Source organism: Callorhinchus milii, unplaced genomic scaffold, assembly GCF_018977255.1.
Source record: "Callorhinchus milii isolate IMCB2004 unplaced genomic scaffold, IMCB_Cmil_1.0 Scaffold17, whole genome shotgun sequence".
Classification (NCBI taxonomy): domain Eukaryota; kingdom Metazoa; phylum Chordata; class Chondrichthyes; order Chimaeriformes; family Callorhinchidae; genus Callorhinchus; species Callorhinchus milii.
Window position 1 is genome coordinate 7,247,368 of NW_024704758.1, and position 20,267 is coordinate 7,267,634.

Consider the following 20,267-nt stretch of genomic DNA (forward strand, 5'->3'; position numbering starts at 1 on the left):
TATGGAGAATCTTGCATATGCAAGCTCCTTTTTTTTGGTACTTGCTAGGGCTTACTTAAATGAGGATCCATATTATGGCCAGTGATCATTTTCCCTACAAATACAATAGATTCCATTTAAGTAGCTCAATTTTTTAAACTTATTTTTAAATGAAAGAAAATGTTTTTCTCCGTTCCCCACATAAATACAAACACCAAGGTATTACATCAAACTAAACAAACAAATCAGCAGAATAATTCACCTTTTCACGGTTCACTTTCTTGATTGCCCATTTTTTACCAGTCTCAAGATGCGTCGCCTCAATCACTATGCCATAACTGCCTTGTCCTAACTTGTGGCCAAATTTGTAGATACCCTAATAAAGAAAAAATAATTAAAATTTTTAAGACATGACATTAGCAATCTTGACACGTCTGCAACACTAAGAAAATGATTATTGTTCATCCACTTGAATGAGGTTTCAAATCAGTGATGAATTGTTTCAGAATTGAAGTTAGGCAAATGGTTTGTTCGTGAATCTCATCCTGACGTTTAGCTGAGGTCACTTCTGAGCAGTAATAACTTCTGCACTTGTGTTAAAGTACTTTTGATTTTAGACACTTATTTGACTCGATAAAATAATTGAAGCATATCCTTGTTGGATAGAAAATGTAAAAATATTTTTCAAGGTATATCCTATGTGTATTAAAAAAAATGTAATGTACCATATTAAACAATGACAATGAGAAAGACCAAGGACAGCACATCCAAATTTTGAACAAAAAGTGAGTATCATAGGTGCAAGTTTTAAAAATGCTGACATACCCGAATAGCTGATTCATCGCCAATCCTTGTGTGAGGGACTTTGCACTCAGCGGTCTGGCTGACAGAAGCACGCTGTGAAGGCATTTTATTGAGATCCTGAGACACCCTATAATTGAACTGTAGATAAATAATAAATAATTTTGCATTTCATATCATGTTTATTAAAGAACATCAAAATGTCTCAAAATACTTCACAGGTAATTCTGTTAAGTGTAGTGATGGTTAATTTGTTGGCAAACACAGCAGCAAATTTTGTCAGAGAAAGATATTTCAAACAGCCATGAAGTCAATTTAACTGAAGGATTGTTGAATTGGATACCTCGCTTCTCTTTTCAGGTAGCGTCATGGGATCTTTCAACGTCCATCTGAACAAGCAGATGGGTCCTCGGTTTTAATATCTCATCCGAAAGATAGCACTCCAGTGATACAACCCATTAAATCATTAGTTGGAGTTAAACCTTTTCAGCTTCATTCTTATGGTTTAGGATTAAGCCACACTGACCCTATGGAGTAACAAACCTGTAGGAAGCTATGCCTATTTTTGCCTCTTTTTGCCATTTTTTGCCATACTTTTGCCGTGACTAGCTCCCTGACTTATTTTCCTATTCCTTCAATGTCTTATAAACTAGATATCCTTGCAACAATTCCAAACACATCCAGTCTAGTACAGACATTACTTTTGAATTGAGGTATGCTGAGACTGAAATAGATTTGTTCTGTTTGCTTTTGTTACTTAGTTTGTGCCAATGCACAAATAGGCTTTATTGCAGAACCAGACCTCTAGTGCAAAATAAGTACCACTAACACTCCAGATACAAAGGTAAAAAATTGGCAGGAAAACTCACCTCCTGTTCCCTGGATTTCATACTGCTTCTAGTGAAAGAAAATTATGTGGTGTGAAACTAGTTTACCACCTTTACAATACCCATCAGTATTAAGTTGGCTAGATATCAGCTTCTGTCCCACATACCAACACAATATAAACCCAACACTTTCAATGTAGGCACACACACGCGCACACAAACATTCATCAATTAGCGGAGCTGCCCCAACCAAGACTGGAATGTAAATGACCAGCTCAATCAATAAGAGATAAGAAAACATCTTGCAGACTTCTGAGCAGTATTAATAAGCTTATTAACCACCTTGCAAAAAAAAATCTGTTAACCCGTTAGATACCCTTGTATCAGTTTCCAGTTGACCTGCAAATGTACGTTGGAAAATGTTATGGCAATTAACAACAGCAGCACTAATGATATTGCAATTTTAATCCTACAGTGTGAACGTCATTCATGCATCAATGATAGAGCCTGGCTGGCAACATCTGTACTAACAGCTGCTGCTAAAACCAATGCTAATAGAACAATCTCATCAACCTTACTGTTAACAAAAACAACTGAAGTCATTTTGAGACTGTATATTAGGGTTTAGAGGGCAGTTATAAAGCACTTGTGCCCCACATGTCAATTGTGAAGATTATTAAACTTGCAATTAGATTATGAATAAAGAGCACATGCACCTGGCTTTCTAACAGATCTCATTAATATAATAAATTAAGAAGTTCATACAGAATAAAAAAATGGAAGCATCAGGAAAATACTTTTCATAAGAGAAAAAAGTAGGTAAACTGTAACCAGGGCAATGTGAGCCAAACTGCTAACAGGAGGGAAACTGCCAAATTATAGACTATCACCTTTAAGTCGAACTGAAGACAATTTTCAGGAATTCTCTAAACAATTCTACTTGACAGAACCCAACCCATAAACAGACGAATAAGAAAAACAAATATTTGTTCTTCCTTGTGTCAGATCTAAAGCTTCTTCCAAACTATGGACCGCTTTACCCTCAATGTAGTGATAGACAAATTCCATCTGGATATGTGCCTATAATCTGACAGAACGAAAGAGAGAAACCTTTTCATGGGAAGACATTTCATAGAGATGAATAGCATATATCACAGGTTCTTTTTAAGAAACATGTATCTAACAACTCCCCTGATGACCTGTGGGAAAAGGCACTATTCATTACAGCATTGAGACTTACACAGCAGAAAACCACAAGTTGGATTCTATGCTGAGCTAGTTGATCTCAAGGTAACAGTTGAAACACTACAAATCACCTAACCTGGCTAGGTAGGCAGAGGAATAAAAAAAACAATCAGGCAGGGTTCTTCCTTCTTATCACTATACAATGATCACCTGTTGGAAAGTGTGAGAACATCAAGGGAGACAGGATCAGATTCAGCTAAGACACGTTCTGCGTTTAAACAGTCTGTTGGCACTCACTATCCCAGCCTCACACATGAAGAATCACTTGGGCAGGGTCCAGGTGAGCTGCTGACACCTGTGTAATCCACCATAAGGAAGACTTCATATAGAAAAAGCGGAGAGCAATTGGCAAAGAATACATGTACTAAATGAGGCGCTTCAAGCCTCAGTAGTCACTAATGGATTTTTATCAAGTATAATTCCATTTGAGCAGGAACTCAACAGGGATATCCATTATCTTCACCATACTTTAACGTTGCCATGGAGTCTCTCAGTCCGGCTTATGTGAACATGAAGAAATAAAGATGCCAGAGCAACTGAACACAAAAATATATCTCTATGCAGATAACACAAAATCTGCAGTAGGCTATTCCAAAGATATGAACAACAAATTTGTAATGACATGGAATAAATTGGGTATGTAGAAGCTCTGCCCATCTTGAGATACAGAACTTGAAAGGATGGCAAAATTTAATTTTCTACAGGCCTGCTGATATTGAATACTTATGGGGTTTAATTAATTTTGATCTTGAAATTAATTTATTTGATTAATGCAATTGTTACAGAAAACTAAAACTGAGTTGAAAAGGCAAAATCCTAGTCATTATCCTCATTGAGAAGATCAGATCCCTTGAAAATTACTGTGGCTCTTAAATTAAATTAAATTTGGGGGGCAATATTGCTTCATCCAAAATATGAATCTTAATCGGTATTTCAGAGATTAAATCAACAACTGAAAATCCCCAAATTGCAAATTATTATTAATGGATGAAGTGGTGGGGAGGGCAATATTGCCAAATCCTGATCCATTTGTCTTTCAACTGAAGTTGGCATGAGTGAAATTGATCTACAATAATATGGCAAGAATAACATGGTGAGTTTGCCTGGGTGTATATGAGTGCTTATGAATCACTTCATTTTGGGGTCACATTTTGAAACATATTATCTGAATTACATTGGGAAACAATCAGATATATGCCCATATGCAACTGCATATCCCTTCCAAGAGGAAAGTTTCAACAAACAGGATGATAATGCGAGGTTTTGCTTTAGTTTGAAAGATGGATCTGTGAAATTCTTATTGTTTGGTCAGACTCGGAGATAAACAAAACCTCAAAAATTGAAAGATACAACATTTATTAATTACATTTCTCTGTAAATCTGGTCGTAACTCTGATAGACTGCAACAGTTACACAGCAAAGAAATGCTTTAGTGAGTTTCATTCAATATGGATCACAAGTGAATAAGTAGAAACACAGTCCTTGACACTAATAACAAATGATTTCAGTTCATTTGGCAGTGTCATTCCATTTATCTTATCAGTACAGTTTTAGTATGAGATTTAGAATGAGTCAATTAGGTTTGCATAACCCAACTTGCTAACAAATAATTAAGTCTACTTTAAAAGGTTTATTTGCGGGCATGTTATCTGCTCAGTTTTTAATCTGAACCTTTACACCGGAGACTTGCTGCGTACCATGATAATACAGCACAGAGACCGCCACCTTCTCAACTTCTGGCAGCAATGCCACAGTAGTATTTCGCGTGCCCTGAAGGCATTTAAAACCAAATTATTCAATGGCTTGGAGGAATCTGGCTTAAAGTGGCATTGTTGCCCCGCTAAAATGTCGTGCAATATTCATACACAACATAATAGTGCAATTAGCAATATAATGTTGCTGTGATTCTAACAACATCTGTTGCTACAAATTATAGTTACAATTTTAGCAGAAACTGGGATTAAAATACAAGTTTTAGCTTCAAACAATTCACGTATGACATCTGGTACAGCTCATAGAATCTTACAGCACAGAAGGAGGCCATCGTGTCTGAAAGTCCTATTCATTTAGTTGCCTTCCCTGGGATATAAGGTGATAGAAGCACAGTCTGTTGTGGGTTCAAGAGGCAAGTAGACAAGTACATGAAAGATAAAGGCTTGAAAGGGTATGGAGTAGGACAGGTTAGCAGGATTGAATGGACAGCTTTGCTCTGAGAGCTGGTGCAGGCTCGATGGGCTGAATGGTCTCCTCCTGCACTGTCAATTTCAATGATTCTTTTCCAAATTGAATTTTAAAACTTGTAGGTATTGTTGGAGCCAGATTCGTGCTTAGGGAACAATGTTTTTGGAATTAAGTTTTTATGAACTGAGGTAACAATGATTTTTTAACAATTATTAAATCTAATTGTGTAAACTTTTGTCAGAAAACACTGCATGGTCAGATTGTGCTACAATGCACCTAGCAATCAAATGACAATAGTAAAATAGCCACAGTTCTAATGAATTCAGTGAAGTCCATATTGGTCACGTCTATTAATACATAAATAATTAAGGACTCAAGCAGAGACAGGCAACCCGCATCTTAGAATTTGTCAATGATTTTTTAACCAGCTGTTAAGAAATGCATGATGACACTCATCCAGAAAGCATCTAATCCAGTGATGGCTCTGGAATGTTACACAGAGGGAAAGAAAGCGATTTTACAAACGAAAATCATAAAATTTTAAAGAAGAAAGCACATCAAGCATTCTTATATTTAAACCTTAAAATTAGATGTTAAAATTAGAGCAAATCAATGCTTAGGATCATTGCTTGAGAGAGAAAAGAGAGAGGAAGAGAGTCTGTATTTCTGAGGTAACCTCTGCTAAAAATTCCCTCAAGTACACTGTCCAATATTATCAAAAGATTGTCAAAATCTAGTGCCATACTGCCTACAAATCTGTATAATTACTTTAGGAACTTCTTTAAATTTCAAAGGCATTCATGTCAACATCACTAAAAATATACACATTTACTGTAAGAAATAGTACAGTATTAGCAGAAATGTTATTGGACTCAGAAACATCAACTGATCTTGGAAATTCAAGTACATTAGAATGCTCGGGTCTTTTCACTGAACATCAATATTTTATTCCTGGAATTTATCAGAGAAAAATTGGAAACAATTTACATTTTAGGATTTTTTTTTGCCCAGTCACAAGATTATTTGAGTCATTGCAATGTCGTCACACATGAGGAAATATTTATAGATTTAACCATAAACCTCATTTCCAAAAATAAGTAATTGGGAAAACAACATTTCTCGCTTACTGCGACAAGATTAAAAAGCTGAAATAACAAAAATTAGATGCAAGTGAGATACAAGAACTAAGGCTGAATGTAGGGACAATTTGCAAGGGTATAAGTACCTTATTCTTTGGAGATCTTTAGATTTCCATTCTTTGCTACTACGAAACATCGTTTTACCAAATCCAGATGGCTTGCTTTTGTAAAATTATCATCATCTATGTTCCTCAACACAAGCCACACCACTAAAGTCCATAAGAAACGCATTAACCAGACTGGTTAGTGAACTTTATAGCAAGAGTAAAAGTAAATGTTATGTTAAGCGGTAAAACAGCTGATGATTAAAACGCATTAGAGTGAATCAACCACCCGGACAGGTGTTAATTATTAAACACGAACTGCTTAATAACCCTTGAATTACAGAACTTCATTTTGAAACTGCAGCTGAGCAACACATTAAATTGTAAGTGGAAATTTACTAAATTCAAATGATAAAAAATGGTATGAAATCACTCTGATCACAGCACGACATGGAGGAGAGTATGGAATATGAGCCATAGACCAACTGGGGAACAGTCTCATTATAATAGATAATATGGTTTTCTTTTTAAAATATTTCTGAATGTCAGTGATAGCTGTGGTTGCCTGCTGGCATGCAGAATAACCAGCTGATCAGAGACAGATTCCCCTTTTGTTACCACCAGGAATGATAATAGATTTTTTAACATTGTATTTGCATATTCTTTCAGAAAATGAAAGTGAGCAGAAAGAAAAGAGGTGATGAAGGAACCCAATGGAAAAAAACTATCTAGATTAACTTTAAGACAGTTGGTGTCTTGAATATGCAGATGAAATGTATCAACTGCATATTGCTGCATATAATCAAGATGTGTACTGCAGATGAAAAGGATGCACAAAATAGTATTAGATTAGCAAAGGTTCAATTTGAGGACGGATTACTACCACTCTGGAATCATAAATAAATAATTTGACAAACAACAACAACTTGCACTTATATAACGTCTTCCACGCAGTGTAGAGTCTCAGAGCGCTTAACAGTGGCAGAGCCTGACTCCGAGCCGGGGGGATGGGGGAGGTGGCTGTAAGCACAATCGAAGAGGAAAGTTTTCAGGTGGGTCTTGAAAGAAGGGAGAGAGGGAGCAAGGTGGAGCGATTGAGGGAGAGTGTTCCAGAGTTTTGAGGAGTAGTGACTGAAAGCGCGACCTCTGACGGTGGGGTGAAGGGTGCGAGGGACGAGCAGGAGGCCGGTGCTAGTCGAGCGGAGGCTCCGGGTGGTGGATTGGGGAGTGAGGAGGTCGGAGAGGTAAGGAGGTGCCAGAAAGTCAATGGATTTGAACACAAATCCCAACGCCTGATGAAACCATTCCAAACATTTCATCATTTGAAGAACAATAAAATTATCTGAAACAAATATCCTCCAGCAAAGAGGGGCAGGGGAGAGAAATACGGGTCTCCCCGAGGAAACTTAACTTGTTTACGGCTGAACAACCTGTCTGGCTTACCATGAAGACTCACGAATCCTAGCTGGAAATTTCCAATGTTGTCTGGTTACCATTACGTTTGTGCCAGATGTCCCTTGTGTTTACCCAATTTGCTGGTATTTCTTTCATCAATATCTATTGGCTCATGTTCTAACGGAAAAATTAAAGGAACTTTTAGGGGAACCAAATTCAGAGGAGAGTGAGACAGCCTTTTCTTCAATACAAAAATGGACTATTCTCATTATAGGGAACTGACCACTCACATCAACAGCAACGTTGGAAACTTATTTTCTCCCAGTTGACTTTCGTTATGACAGCAGAATCCAGAAGACATTTACACAGGCAGATTGGAGAGTAGAGAGAAAGGGAAACACATCAAACTGCAAACCTGCACTTTCATTGTTCTCTTATCCTGTCAGAACCTGCAAAACGGGGGAATTCACATAGATTTGGTAGCACTGCCACAATAAATGAATCCTTCAAATTGGTTAAGGAGCAGTCGCATGTGAGAATACAAGTTTTCACTTTGGTCTGCTATTTGAGGAGAGCTGGAAAATGTATGACACAAATACAGGTATACCCACAGGTGAAAATATCCCCAGTTTTTTAAATCTACACTTAGCTCAGAAATATAACATAAATACAAAGTTTGTCCAACCATAATTGATAAATTATTGTCCTCTCTCCTGGTTTACACAGGCAAACTGTAGTATACAATAAAACTTCAGCTTAAAGCATTAGAGCATAATCTATCATTTCCATAACCATTGTTCAATCATTTTTCACTACAGCCCTCAAATAGCCAATATACTAAAGTTATGTAAAATCATCCAACTTATTTCTGGATTCTGTGCAAATTACAACACTCAGGGTTAAATGAAAACGAGTAGAAATTCCTAAAAGGATATCATAAGGATTGAGCCTTTTTCTGCACTTTGATGAAATCCTGTTTAAACTAGATTGCAGTTTAATGGAATTCTCAATAATGCTGTCAAAAATTACTTATTAACCAGCTTTTATGGTGTGGAGATTCCCACGTAAGTTCTCCAAGTCAGTTGCTCAAGCAAAGTTGATCTGCTGACTATCTGCATGATCTCCGGAATGGCCCAGGTCTCCAATAGCAACTGTGCCTTTATTACATCATGTCGTACAAACCCAAAGAAAGTGGTACAACCATCGGTGCAGACTTCCAGGCAAGCGAGTGAACCAAAATAACAATTTCCTTTCATATTTTTAAAATAAAACTATAGAAAAGAGGACCAGCTTTCCACAAACAATTCCAAGATAACCTCGGTACCCACTGCAAACAATCCTCCAGACAGACTGATCTTTTACTTCATGGCTGTTCGTCGAACTTTGATGAACGCACAATAGCAGCCGCGTTTGTCTAGAAAAGCAGTCATCAGTTGACAGTAATTATTGTAAAGTGCTGTGAGATGTTTCGATGTGATAATCCATTATAAAAATGAAGTTCTTTTAAAGTTATCAACGATATGCAAATTAAAACATCATCAAAATTCTCAGTATTAGCACCAGAATGCAATGAAATAACCAAACTATAATCTACCATGGTTAAAAGAATGTTCCAATGGGTTTCCTGCTGGAACAGAGTACATCATGTGCTTCAAATCAGCTTATAGTGAACGATTACCGACCTAACGAATAACTAAAATGTTCATTACGGGCCAATAGTGTCAGTTTAGCTCGCCATAGGAATGCAAGCTCTTAGTACATATTTATCTCTGCTATCGCCGTCAGCTGAATCACTTTTTAATGATAATTCACTCATTAATAATTATGTTCTATGGTTCAAAGATTACATCTTAAAATCAAATGTTAATTGATATTTACTGCAGACTACAAAAGAAAAGCCTTGCAAGGAAATATAGCTCCAATCTCTCTTTAGATAGGAACCTTTGAAAAGCAACAAGGCACAGAAAAACTCGCCAGATAGAGTTTCAGTGGTATTAAGAGTTAGGAATGGAATAATGTTGCTGGCTTTCATCTTTGGGGACATACTAATATTCTAATCTAGTTCAAAAGTATTATTCACAGAATCTATAGGGTTACAAGGAATACAGCTTACTCCAAAATTGATGTGCATATATAATGCATATATACCTTAACCAAAACCCTGATTCTTTGCTTGTTGGGTGCCAGAAAACATTTGGAGTGAAATGGAGCAATGCCAGAATCAAACAAACATTATGGAGGAAAACTGCTTAGAAACCCCAGGAAGATAAACAAAATAGATGCTATAAATATTTATTTATAGTTCAAAGTTTAAAGTTTGGTTGGCACAGGCCCATAAGCATAAAACTCTACAGTTTGACATTAATGGAGCATTTTATTCTCCCGCCCCATGTATTAAAGTACCAACTGAATCTAAATTAAACCTGTACTCTTCATAAATTGCACCCAATACTTTAGCGCAATAGTGGCATCAAGTACTCTAATGCAACTATTGAATTTAAAGTATGTTACTTTAGAGCCATCACTGTAAAACATCAAACTGTAGCTTGTGTAGTTCATTAATAAAACCAGTGACAAACTCTTCCCTAAATTATTTGAGATTTCATGTGTAGCAAAATTGAAGTTTTCAGGCAAATGTAAAGGGGAGAGATTTACTGAAAGAACTAAGTTCCAGAAATTGTGCAGAATCGTGAATTCTGCAGAAATCAGGTGAAGATGACTAAAGTGCACCCACAACATAAGAAAGCAAGAATGTCAAAAGCACTAAGAATGATCAAAAGAGACAAAGTAAAGGAGAGACAAAGCCTAGAAGGAGTACATTCTGTTCAAAGTACACCCTCCAGAAATAGCAGATTGCACTCTTCTTAAATAATTATTAATGTGAAGCAAGAGAAACTAGCTTTAATCGTATCTCCCCTTAAAGTATAAACTAGGCACACTATTTGATTAAAGACTAAGTTTGATTATAGGGTCAGGAAACAGCAGGTTCCAAGTGGATCTGGAAACCTGTAGCAAACTATATTCTGAGGAATATAAGCACACATAATGAAGGAACTATAGTAGTGGTGGCCAAACTTTTTGGTCGACCAACAAAATACATTTTCTTGATTAACTATTCCTTCATTTATGGCTGTGCTATAAACGAGAGCATCACTGCTCAGTAGCTACTGGAAACAAGGCATTGATTTTGAATGGCCTTGCCTGGACTCGTGCGAATGTTCAATAGGCCACTTCTTCATGGCCAGTGGGCCATGGGCTGGCCACCACTGGTCCATAGCATATTTGCATAGGATGGGGTAGTCCCTTGAATAGAGTTCTACAAGCACAAAGGATTGTACAAGAGGTCCGTGCTGGAGGACTGCAGATGCTCATGTAATCCGAGTTATCAAGAAAGAAATGAAATATGAATCAGGGAATTACAGAGCAGTAAGTCAAACATCCGTAATGAAGAATATCATTGAACAGTGCAGCTAGGCTTTTTCTAAATAGCATAGATGCCATAGGGGCAATCAACATTTGAAGCAATAGGTTATGCCTCACAAATCTACTGGAATTCTTTGGGGAGGTAGTTAAATGAGTAGTGAATGGTTATACAGTGGATCTGATTTAATTGCATAAAGGTGCACAGAATTGAAATGTGCCTTACTAATAAAAATCAAAAGGAGTTGGTGATGATAAATGCTCTGTCTGGGGATAAGTGCTGCTCTGCAGGGGTCTAGTCTGAGGCTTCTGTGGTTTATAACAGTCATAAACAATATGGTGGAGAGTATTTCCAGCAACATTGTAATTGTCCTCTTCCCCAAGATTATGAATCCCAGGCAATAGGGACACTGCTGGAAAATGTCCAGATTCTCTAAGAAAATGCCTAATCTCCAGTATTTTGCATAGATAATTTGAGTTGCTCTTTTTGTAGTAGTGGAAATGTGTCAGATCACATGATCTCTGGACTTCATTCCCTGCAGCTTTATTCCCCAAAGAATCATGTAAGCTATAACAATATTGAGATCAAATGGGTTTAAGGTTCTTTTTCATCTTGTGATTTAAATGGAGAGAGTAACAGTAAATTTGAGTCTAGTTTATTATAGCACATGGTTTCTGCAAAAAATGAACTATTGGAATCATAGCAGCGCAGAGGAACCAGAACTTAGGGAGACAGACTGCAAGTAGACTATTGGGACTCAATAGATTGAGAAGAATGTAGAGAACTTGACTTGAAAACAGGATGCTAGAGATACACATGATGTAAATTAGACCTACTGAAGGTGGAGCAAGTAGTAATCTCACAATCAAATACTCATCTAATTAAACTGCCACAGCTACAGAAACCAATTCAGCAAGTAATATTTACCACATCTTATTTACATAGAAACAGTTAATACACCCAGTTTCGGAAGCATTTTGGAGACTAAATTACAATTGCTTGCATTTATATAACACCCTTCACACGGGGTAGTGTCTCAAAGCATTTGCAAGAGTTGCACAAAATATGAAACCCAGTTTGCTTATAAAATTGAAAAGCACAGCCCTTAAATATAAAAACATAACTTAAGTCAAGGTAGCCCCCCACACCCTTGTTTCTATCTTAAGAATGAGTAACAAGATACGTATCACTTGAGCAATTACTAAATCTTACCAAACTCAGTCTGTTGCAGTCTAATGTAGTCAGCAGGTACATCTACCACATAACGTTCCATCCATGTTATTTCAATTATTTTATCACCTTGTCTCACCTGTGGAACAAAAACAATGGACAATGGTGATTTATATTAGGTATCACGAGGCAACAACAAGTGGTACAGTTTACTTTTAAGATAAATGTGCACATAATCTAACCAGAATTTTGATCCAATTCCAAATGAACAAACCACTTCTCTTCAACTCCCACCGCGTGAGATCACTGATCAAGGTTCAATGCTTAAATGATCCTGATTCAAGCACAAAATGTTCCTCCATTATGTTTTCAATGCTTAAAACAGTGAATGATATTAGTCCAGATTCAACTCGTCAAGGATTTATACAAATGGAAGTAGGCATGTAGAATTGCATCATGCTTCCCAGAATGGAAAATGGTCTTATCAGTGTGTTAGCACTGCACTTACCAAAGGGCAATCTCCTAACAACTGAAAATATTGTTAACAGTATGACCTTTTTGCAGTATCAGGAGGAATTTCTCTAAAGAAGACATGATGACACAACTAAATCAACTCGTTGACAAGGTAGCATCTACTCACCGATTAGGAATCAAAATTCGACACGGACACCTTTACCTATACATAGGAATGCTGGTAAAAAATTAAGCGTGTTACTTTGTTAACTACCTGTTTCAATTCTTGGTTAGCTCGTTGGCTAGTGTTATCCTTATCAAAACATTTACAAATAAAAGGTATATATATACTAAGGAGCTGGCATTCAGCTGACATTGTACATACCAGCAAAATTGTTTTGACTGCTGAGTTTCCTATCCACTATGATTATGCTTCATCTTCATTGGCACAAAGCAGGTCAGACAACCAGCATGGAGCAAAGTTACTCAATTCCTTTCAGGTAGAGAGAGCTAAAGCTTTTAAAAGAAAACTTTACTTCACACCTAAGAAAGATTTCTATTCAAGTCATAAGCTACTAGCATTATTGAGTTGGTACTTTAAAAAAAGTCTTTTTTCAGAATAGTGGCTATGAATAATGTCTAGGATTTTAAATTGCAATTTTGATGATTCATAGACATTTTGAAAAAGCTGAAACACTAGCTCTAAATAGCACCCAATATATTTCTTTATACTAGTGATACATTCTCAATAGTTACAATTCTATGTTTCTTTAAATATTACAACACAACAATCCCAACTGAGGTACTGAACAAGATTTTAAAAGATTTGATTTCTGATGGTTTTTGAAAATCGCCAAAAAAAAGCGAGTCCCTCTTATACTCACGAGAGGATAGAAAACCCCATATTAAAAAGGTATGCGATCTAGGCATGTCACGGGATAAAATTAAAAAAAGGGCAAAGGTGCTAAAAACATATACGGAAATCCATTTGGTAATGCTCTACAAATTAAATCCTTTTATTGCAGGATCCAAAGTAACGGTGGTGTGCAGAAATGTTGCCACAGTGCCCTGGAGAATTCAATACCGTTATTATCCCATAAAGTCAGACTTTAATATGGTCGCACAACATAAATTACTAAAGAGATGGAAGAAAGTATAATCTGTATTGTTACGAAACAGATGGAATTACACTTGCTAATAAAGGGTGTAAGCTACGGAACTATCCCTCTGTACACTTTATCAAACCAGTTGTTATCTTGCTGCAGTAACAGAAAGCAGTCTTATACTGTATCTGTTCGGGTGTGATAACCCAGCTTGTATTGTGCAGGTGGTTTTCCAATATAATAGCAGGCAAAAGTTCACTGGTAGTAAATCCCTGTCCATTTGATATGTGCAATGTTTGGCAGCTTTTAGAGATTCTAACTTATTGGGAATGGCATATGAAGTCACTGAATAAAATATACAGTAAATCCACCCAAGCCTGTTATTTGGCTGGTATTAATGCAGAATACTAACGCTGTGAGTGGAAGCTTTTTTGCTAAAGATTACATTACAACTAAACATTCATACATTATTAATGATGAATCCACACACTGCAAAAATAACTTTCATTTGCCTCAGTCATTTCAGAAGGTGGCAGAAATCAAATAATGCTTTTACACTATAGGAGTAATGCAGGAAAGGTGCACATGCAATTTGTGTTCAATAAACTTAGACCAATCTTCACAGTTAGCAAGATCGAAGACCACAGAAGATTACTTCAACGAAAGCCTCGTTCAAAAGCAGCAAGACGTGGACTCCATCTGTATGTACTAAATAATATATTTTTTNGAAGGAATTATTACCCCTGGTAAAGCATTCCACCAATCGACTGACACCCGGGTTCCTACTTACTGCAAGGTAAACAGAGGCATGTGGAGTAAAGAAACTCGCCTAACATTTTGCCCTGCCCGGAAATTAAACCCAGCTCCTCTCTCTTGCGAGGCCAGTGATCTAACCACTTGGCTACAAGATTAATCTTTTAAGCATATAGTTCTAGTATTTTTGTTTCACAATTATCACAGAAAATAATCACAAAATTGTTCACCTCAATTGCAGTGGCCCTGTTGAGATTTTAACTAATATTGCAGTTATATAACAGTGTTAAAATAATGTCTCTGGATATACACAAACCTATCTTATTTCCTCATTCCTAATTTCAACTTGATAAGGACAATTTCAATCAAAATGTGCAAGCAAGCCTTTTCAACTTATGTTACACAAGTTTAGTACATTTATTGTTTCCTTTCTATGTAATAAAACTCAAGAAATAAAATATTTTGACACAAACAGTGCAGAATTAACTATATTACTCTAGAGCAATGTACATTTTCATGCCACACAACTTTGTTTTCAATTCAAGCAGCAAAATGAGATTTCTTTCACATCTTGTTTACACTAGCGTCCTGTAGAAAGCAACATATTGGGCTGTCAGTACAATACTGTTCCATCAAGCGCATGACAGGCTAGGACGTTTTATTTGAAGGATTTATGCTTCATTGCCAGTAATGCACCTCAATGTCAAATCTTTTCGAAAAAAGAAATCTAGGTCACAGGATACAAAGGCCAATCACTGTTATCATGAACAAAAGAGAAAACATTCCTTTAATATGGAACTGCACAGTAGTACTTTAGATGAGTCAGTGTATATACAACAAGATTACATTTGTATAGCGTCTTTGACGTCGGGAGGCGCTGAACAGTAAGGTAGAGAGAATGTCTTGGGTAAAACAAAAAGCTAAACCTTCAACACATATGGCTATCCAGAGCTTTCAACATTGGATACTCGTGTTTGATTAGTTATGTCATACAAATATGTTCTGTAGTTTTTCCTTAGCTCCAAATAGGTTTCTATTTGTAACACAAAATAACAAATGCAAAACTTATTTTTTGCCACAAGAGGCTGCTCTGCTGCTTAGTTACAACCTGATCCATCACAAGAGTCAAAAGTGAGCTGTACTATTAAGCTTTTGAATCCTAAAGTCTGAACAATATTTTAACTGCATTTTCCTCAAATTGAATTTTATTGAGTTTAACAGTCCACTGTAACAAAATACCCCATTTTTTTGTGGGGGAGAGGTGTGGAGGTGCGGGAAGAGGGAGAATTCATTGAATAAAAACTGTACAAAGTTTCTGCGTATACTGCACATATACATACATAAATAGATATCTACCTAAAGAAAATTTACCTAACCCTTAGGTGTGTTTAAAACAAGCATCACAGCATTAACTTGTTTTCTAAATGAGTTTGATGGACTGGTCTCAATCACCTTTCCTAGCAACTAGTTCCCGTTGTTAATTACCCTGCAGTTAATCTGCCAGCAATAGCGAAGCTGTCGATGCTATCCCATTCTCCAGGCTATACAATGGAGGAGGATGGAGATGTCAGTTGGAAGGATCAAGAGAGTAAAAAGCAGAGAAAACTATGTATGAAGCTTTATTACAGTACTGACATTTCTTATTTGGATAATTTAAGTAAAACCATACATTTTAATGCGGCTGAAATCTATCTTTAGTCATCAGAGAGTTAATATTCTGATTATTCTGTTTGGAATGGATGAACTATCACAATTATAATTAACATTTATTTCAATGCACCGCAGCAATAAACTCATTACACTCAGACTATAGTTGTCACAGTAATCATTATTATATCAAACTGTGAAGGACCACAATATTGATAATTGTTAGCACTATATCATTCATGCTGAGAGCCCTAAAGCATGCTAATAATTGCTTCAATTTATTCATTTGGTACAGGTCTTTCTTGTCAATGGTGCTAATATGCATCATTCACTTCAACTGAAATGATCTGGAATTCCCAAACGCTAGCTTGTTTACTGTGAACAATCAGATTCTATGGTGGAATCTGAAAAGGGCTCCATCTCTTAAAATACAAATGCTCTTTCGAAGTTAAAATATTCAAGCCTTTTTTTCAATGCAAATGCAATATTTGTAACAGTACTGTAATTTAAAACAAAAAAACTCATGTGTGCAATTCTTCATATTGTAATAAATATCAAACGCAACTAAATCTGCTTTTATTTTAGCTTTGGGATAAAGATTTTCCTCCTAGTTTTCTCAACAACCACTGAGGAATTCTAATGGTAATTATAGTTATTCCCTTCCATCTTACAGAACATTACTATTCAAGAATCAATAGCCCCAATTATCACCAATCAAGTAAAATGTACATTTAGAATTAGCAGTCCAGATCACCTCAGAATTAGCTATTTTGGTCAAATGCCTTTTATGTGGTTATGTCTTGCACCACAAACAGTATAGTATGTATTGATAAAGGGCTCTATACTCTATTTTGTGTGCCATTGCTGTTTTTCTTTTGCCACTTTACCAAACTAATCTCAAATTCCTCTTCACTTTGCCCAACAACCATTATTACTTTGTTGGAGGCCTCTCTGTATGTGTGTGTTCCTTTCCTCAATACTACAGATATAAATAATCCATAAATTTGAAATATCACCTTATCACTTTGTCAAAAAATCTCTAAGAACTTCACAGGATTTACCATAAAGTGCAGTGACTGTGAATTTTGTGGGCAATACGGTATGTAAAATAATATGAAGAAGGTCATAGTTCATTGAAAAAATAAACAACTTAGTGGATGAGAAAAACAAATTTCTCCTTTGTGCTTTTGAATTACGCTGCCCCACAACATTTAGTGGTTTATTCATAAATAAATCAAGCTCAGCCACCTATCCTTCATATAAACCACTACATCTCCTGACTTGATTTATGACATCAACAGAACTCCTCAAAGGTTTTACAGGAGTTATCACAGCCACACGCATCTAGAACTCTTTTTACAAAGTGCCAAACCACAGGCAATTCTAGGTCAAAGATTCATGCCAATTGGGAACAGGAGAGAAATTGCCTTTGCTCATTTTATTTACAAGTAAAAATTTCATGTCAAGGCTAGAATGCAAGCCCAGCAATACAACATGAAAAGGCCATGTCGTTTAACCCACTCCATCACGTAACGCTACCTTTTACAGATATGTGGCCAACCAGATTTTAAACATGTGCGGACAAGTAACCACATTGAAGGTAATGGAATCAATGGTGTTTCAATTGAAATGGATAAGATTAAATTTGACTCTAAGGAATTTGACCCACTATTGAATAACTGATCGAAAGCAGAAATGTCTACCACAAAAGAGACCAATAAAAAAAGAACACAACCTACCTTTAATGTCACTGCAAACAATGTGAACAAACATTACCTGTTCTACAGGACAGCACTGCATTTACTATAATATATTAGTATGGTTAAGTGATTGAAGAAATCATGAAGTTATGTAGGTGGGCTAACATTCTTTGCTCAACAAGTATTCTGAGAATGAACAGTGTAAAATATCCCTTCATCAATTGAAGAAATAGATACAGTCGGCAAAGACTATATTATATTGATTATATTGAACTAAATTATATTGAGTTCCACTGATGTAATGCTGATCAAAACTGTAGTGTATTTATTCTGCATCAGATATATTTATAGAATATGGGACCCCAGTTCTAGGAACCAGTCTTGTAACATATTAAAGCTTTGCATAAACAAGTCAAACTATTTTACAGTGCAAGAACCAAATCAGAGATACACATAACAAAGGAATTATTTCACAAAGAACATTTAAAATGTTCAAGCAGTTAAAGCAAGGAAGGTATGTTCTCTACGCAATTGCTTGAGATATCTGCAACCAAAATCATTTATGACGCATGACCTACCTTTTGACCAAAATCTAAAGAGAGAGCTTTTATTTAAGAGCTTGGGAGCAAATTTCAAATAATTGATGCAAATGGCTGAAACATTCCTATCCCTAATAAACCTTTGGAAAAAGAAATGAGGCAAGAAACATGCAGATCCCCAAAAAGGTACCTAACGTCATCACAATATAACTTTAAAAAGTGAACAAAATACAATTCTCACACGTAAATTGAAGATCAAGGGCCCAGAACGTGAGAAACATTAGGACAATTGACTGTAATTACCTTTAGCTGGTCCCTTTCCATTGATCTACTCCTACTGAAGGATGATCTTTACTGGGAGTTCAGCGATTAAATACAAATAAAAAAAATCTGTGGGATTCAGCAGAAGAATGCTCGTTCCACATTGCTAGCAAAGTGTTGGATATGCAAATGTGAGCAAGTGACTGGATAATATTTTAAGCTAGTCTCTTTTCATGATATATATGCAAATCAAAAGTCACTTTTAATAAGCTTCAGTTACATAAGACAACGCAGAATAGAGCTGTTTTGAGTATTGGGGAGGGGAATGGATAGATCCAGTCCCCTCAGTCTGATCAGGCTTTTAACTGCTAAATGGCATCTTCTGAATGGTTTTGCAATGGGCTATTGTGATCTACCTAAGCTCTGTGACATTTAGGTGTGCATGCTAATTATTAGGGTAACTGGATTATGACTGGTACAGGTTCTGAATAGACTCCCTCAGGAAGCATGTGAGGAACCATTCTTACAAACCTGTGATACCATATATATCTGTGAAGACCGATGAAAATGTTCTTATGATGAAAAAAATTACCCGAAGCATTTAAATTTATTCTTAAATCATTTTCAGTTGCACTGAAAGCAGTATTTGAAAATTAATATTCCTTGCACAGATTTGCTATGAAATGTAATGAGTTTGGAATATTCCCCATGCAAATTTTAAGCACTCTTTCAACTGAATGAAAATGACTCCATTACACTTGCTAACGCTGCCTCTGTGTAACCATACCTATACCTTTTGAAGATTCAGTATAATAATCTCTCCATGAAATCTACAAGCAAAATAGTCTTTCAATTTTGTCAGGTTTTATTGGAAAGAGTATTTTGCAAATGTACAATAGCAAAGAAATTATTCTTTTGTGGTTAAATTACAAAGCTGTGAGACAGCCTCCACTAGAGGCTGGCGTGGTGTTCCCATCCAACACATAAAACCATCCATTCATTCGGTTACTTTCTAAAAGCTTTTGTTCAGCTATCTGAATGGTGCACATCATTTCAATAACATTACTGGTCTGCATTTGCCCCTCTGCCACCCAAAGTGACTAACAAAAGGACTTTACATGACATTCCAAAGCAACCAAAAATGGATCCAACAATCATATAGATTTGTTTGCAAAATTTATAGTCAAATAACTTAATAATAATAATCATTGCATTTGATATAGCGCTTTTTACATCTTCTACACGTCTCAAAGCGCTTCACAGAATAGACTGTAAAATGAGTTGACTGCATATCTGTATATCTGTATTTGTATATCTGTATCCTTCCATTTTCATAGCACCTTTCGTGAAGGAATATCTCAAAATGCTTGGACTGACTGAGACAAGCATAAGTTTTATCCAAATTGTTATCTTTTTATCTGAAGCCATGCATCATCGCCCCCCAATGGAGATGTCAGGCAGGGTACATTCTGTCAGCTCTCTCTCAATTCCATCTGTTATCAGTGCAAATGAAATGAAGGTGACTAACTCTCTTATTCCCCCTCACCCCCTATACGTGGGAACATATCTGCTCTCTTTTTAGAATCTATCCCCAGTTAGGTAGAGTAAT

At 36.3% G+C, this 20,267-nt stretch overlaps 1 protein-coding gene across 6 annotated transcripts in view; it reads right to left on the minus strand.

Moving 5' to 3' along the window:
• Positions 1 to 20,267, minus strand: part of stk33 (serine/threonine kinase 33) — a 43,569-nt gene that overhangs the window by 15,272 nt on the left and 8,030 nt on the right. The window contains exons 3-6 of one of the 6 annotated variants that reach the window (XM_007887545.2): positions 12,245 to 12,341; positions 1,650 to 1,677; positions 805 to 921; positions 242 to 355 (exon numbers count right to left, since the gene is read on the minus strand). In XM_007887545.2, the coding sequence (XP_007885736.1) occupies positions 242 to 355; positions 805 to 921; positions 1,650 to 1,670 (252 nt within the window). In that variant the 5' untranslated portion in view covers positions 1,671 to 1,677; positions 12,245 to 12,341. Of the gene's footprint in view, positions 1 to 241; positions 356 to 804; positions 922 to 1,649; positions 1,678 to 6,258; positions 6,388 to 12,244; positions 12,342 to 12,444; positions 12,595 to 20,267 lie in introns of those variants that run through there. The other 5 variants (XM_007887542.2, XM_007887544.2, XM_007887547.2 and 2 more) reach the window with 5 other exon arrangements.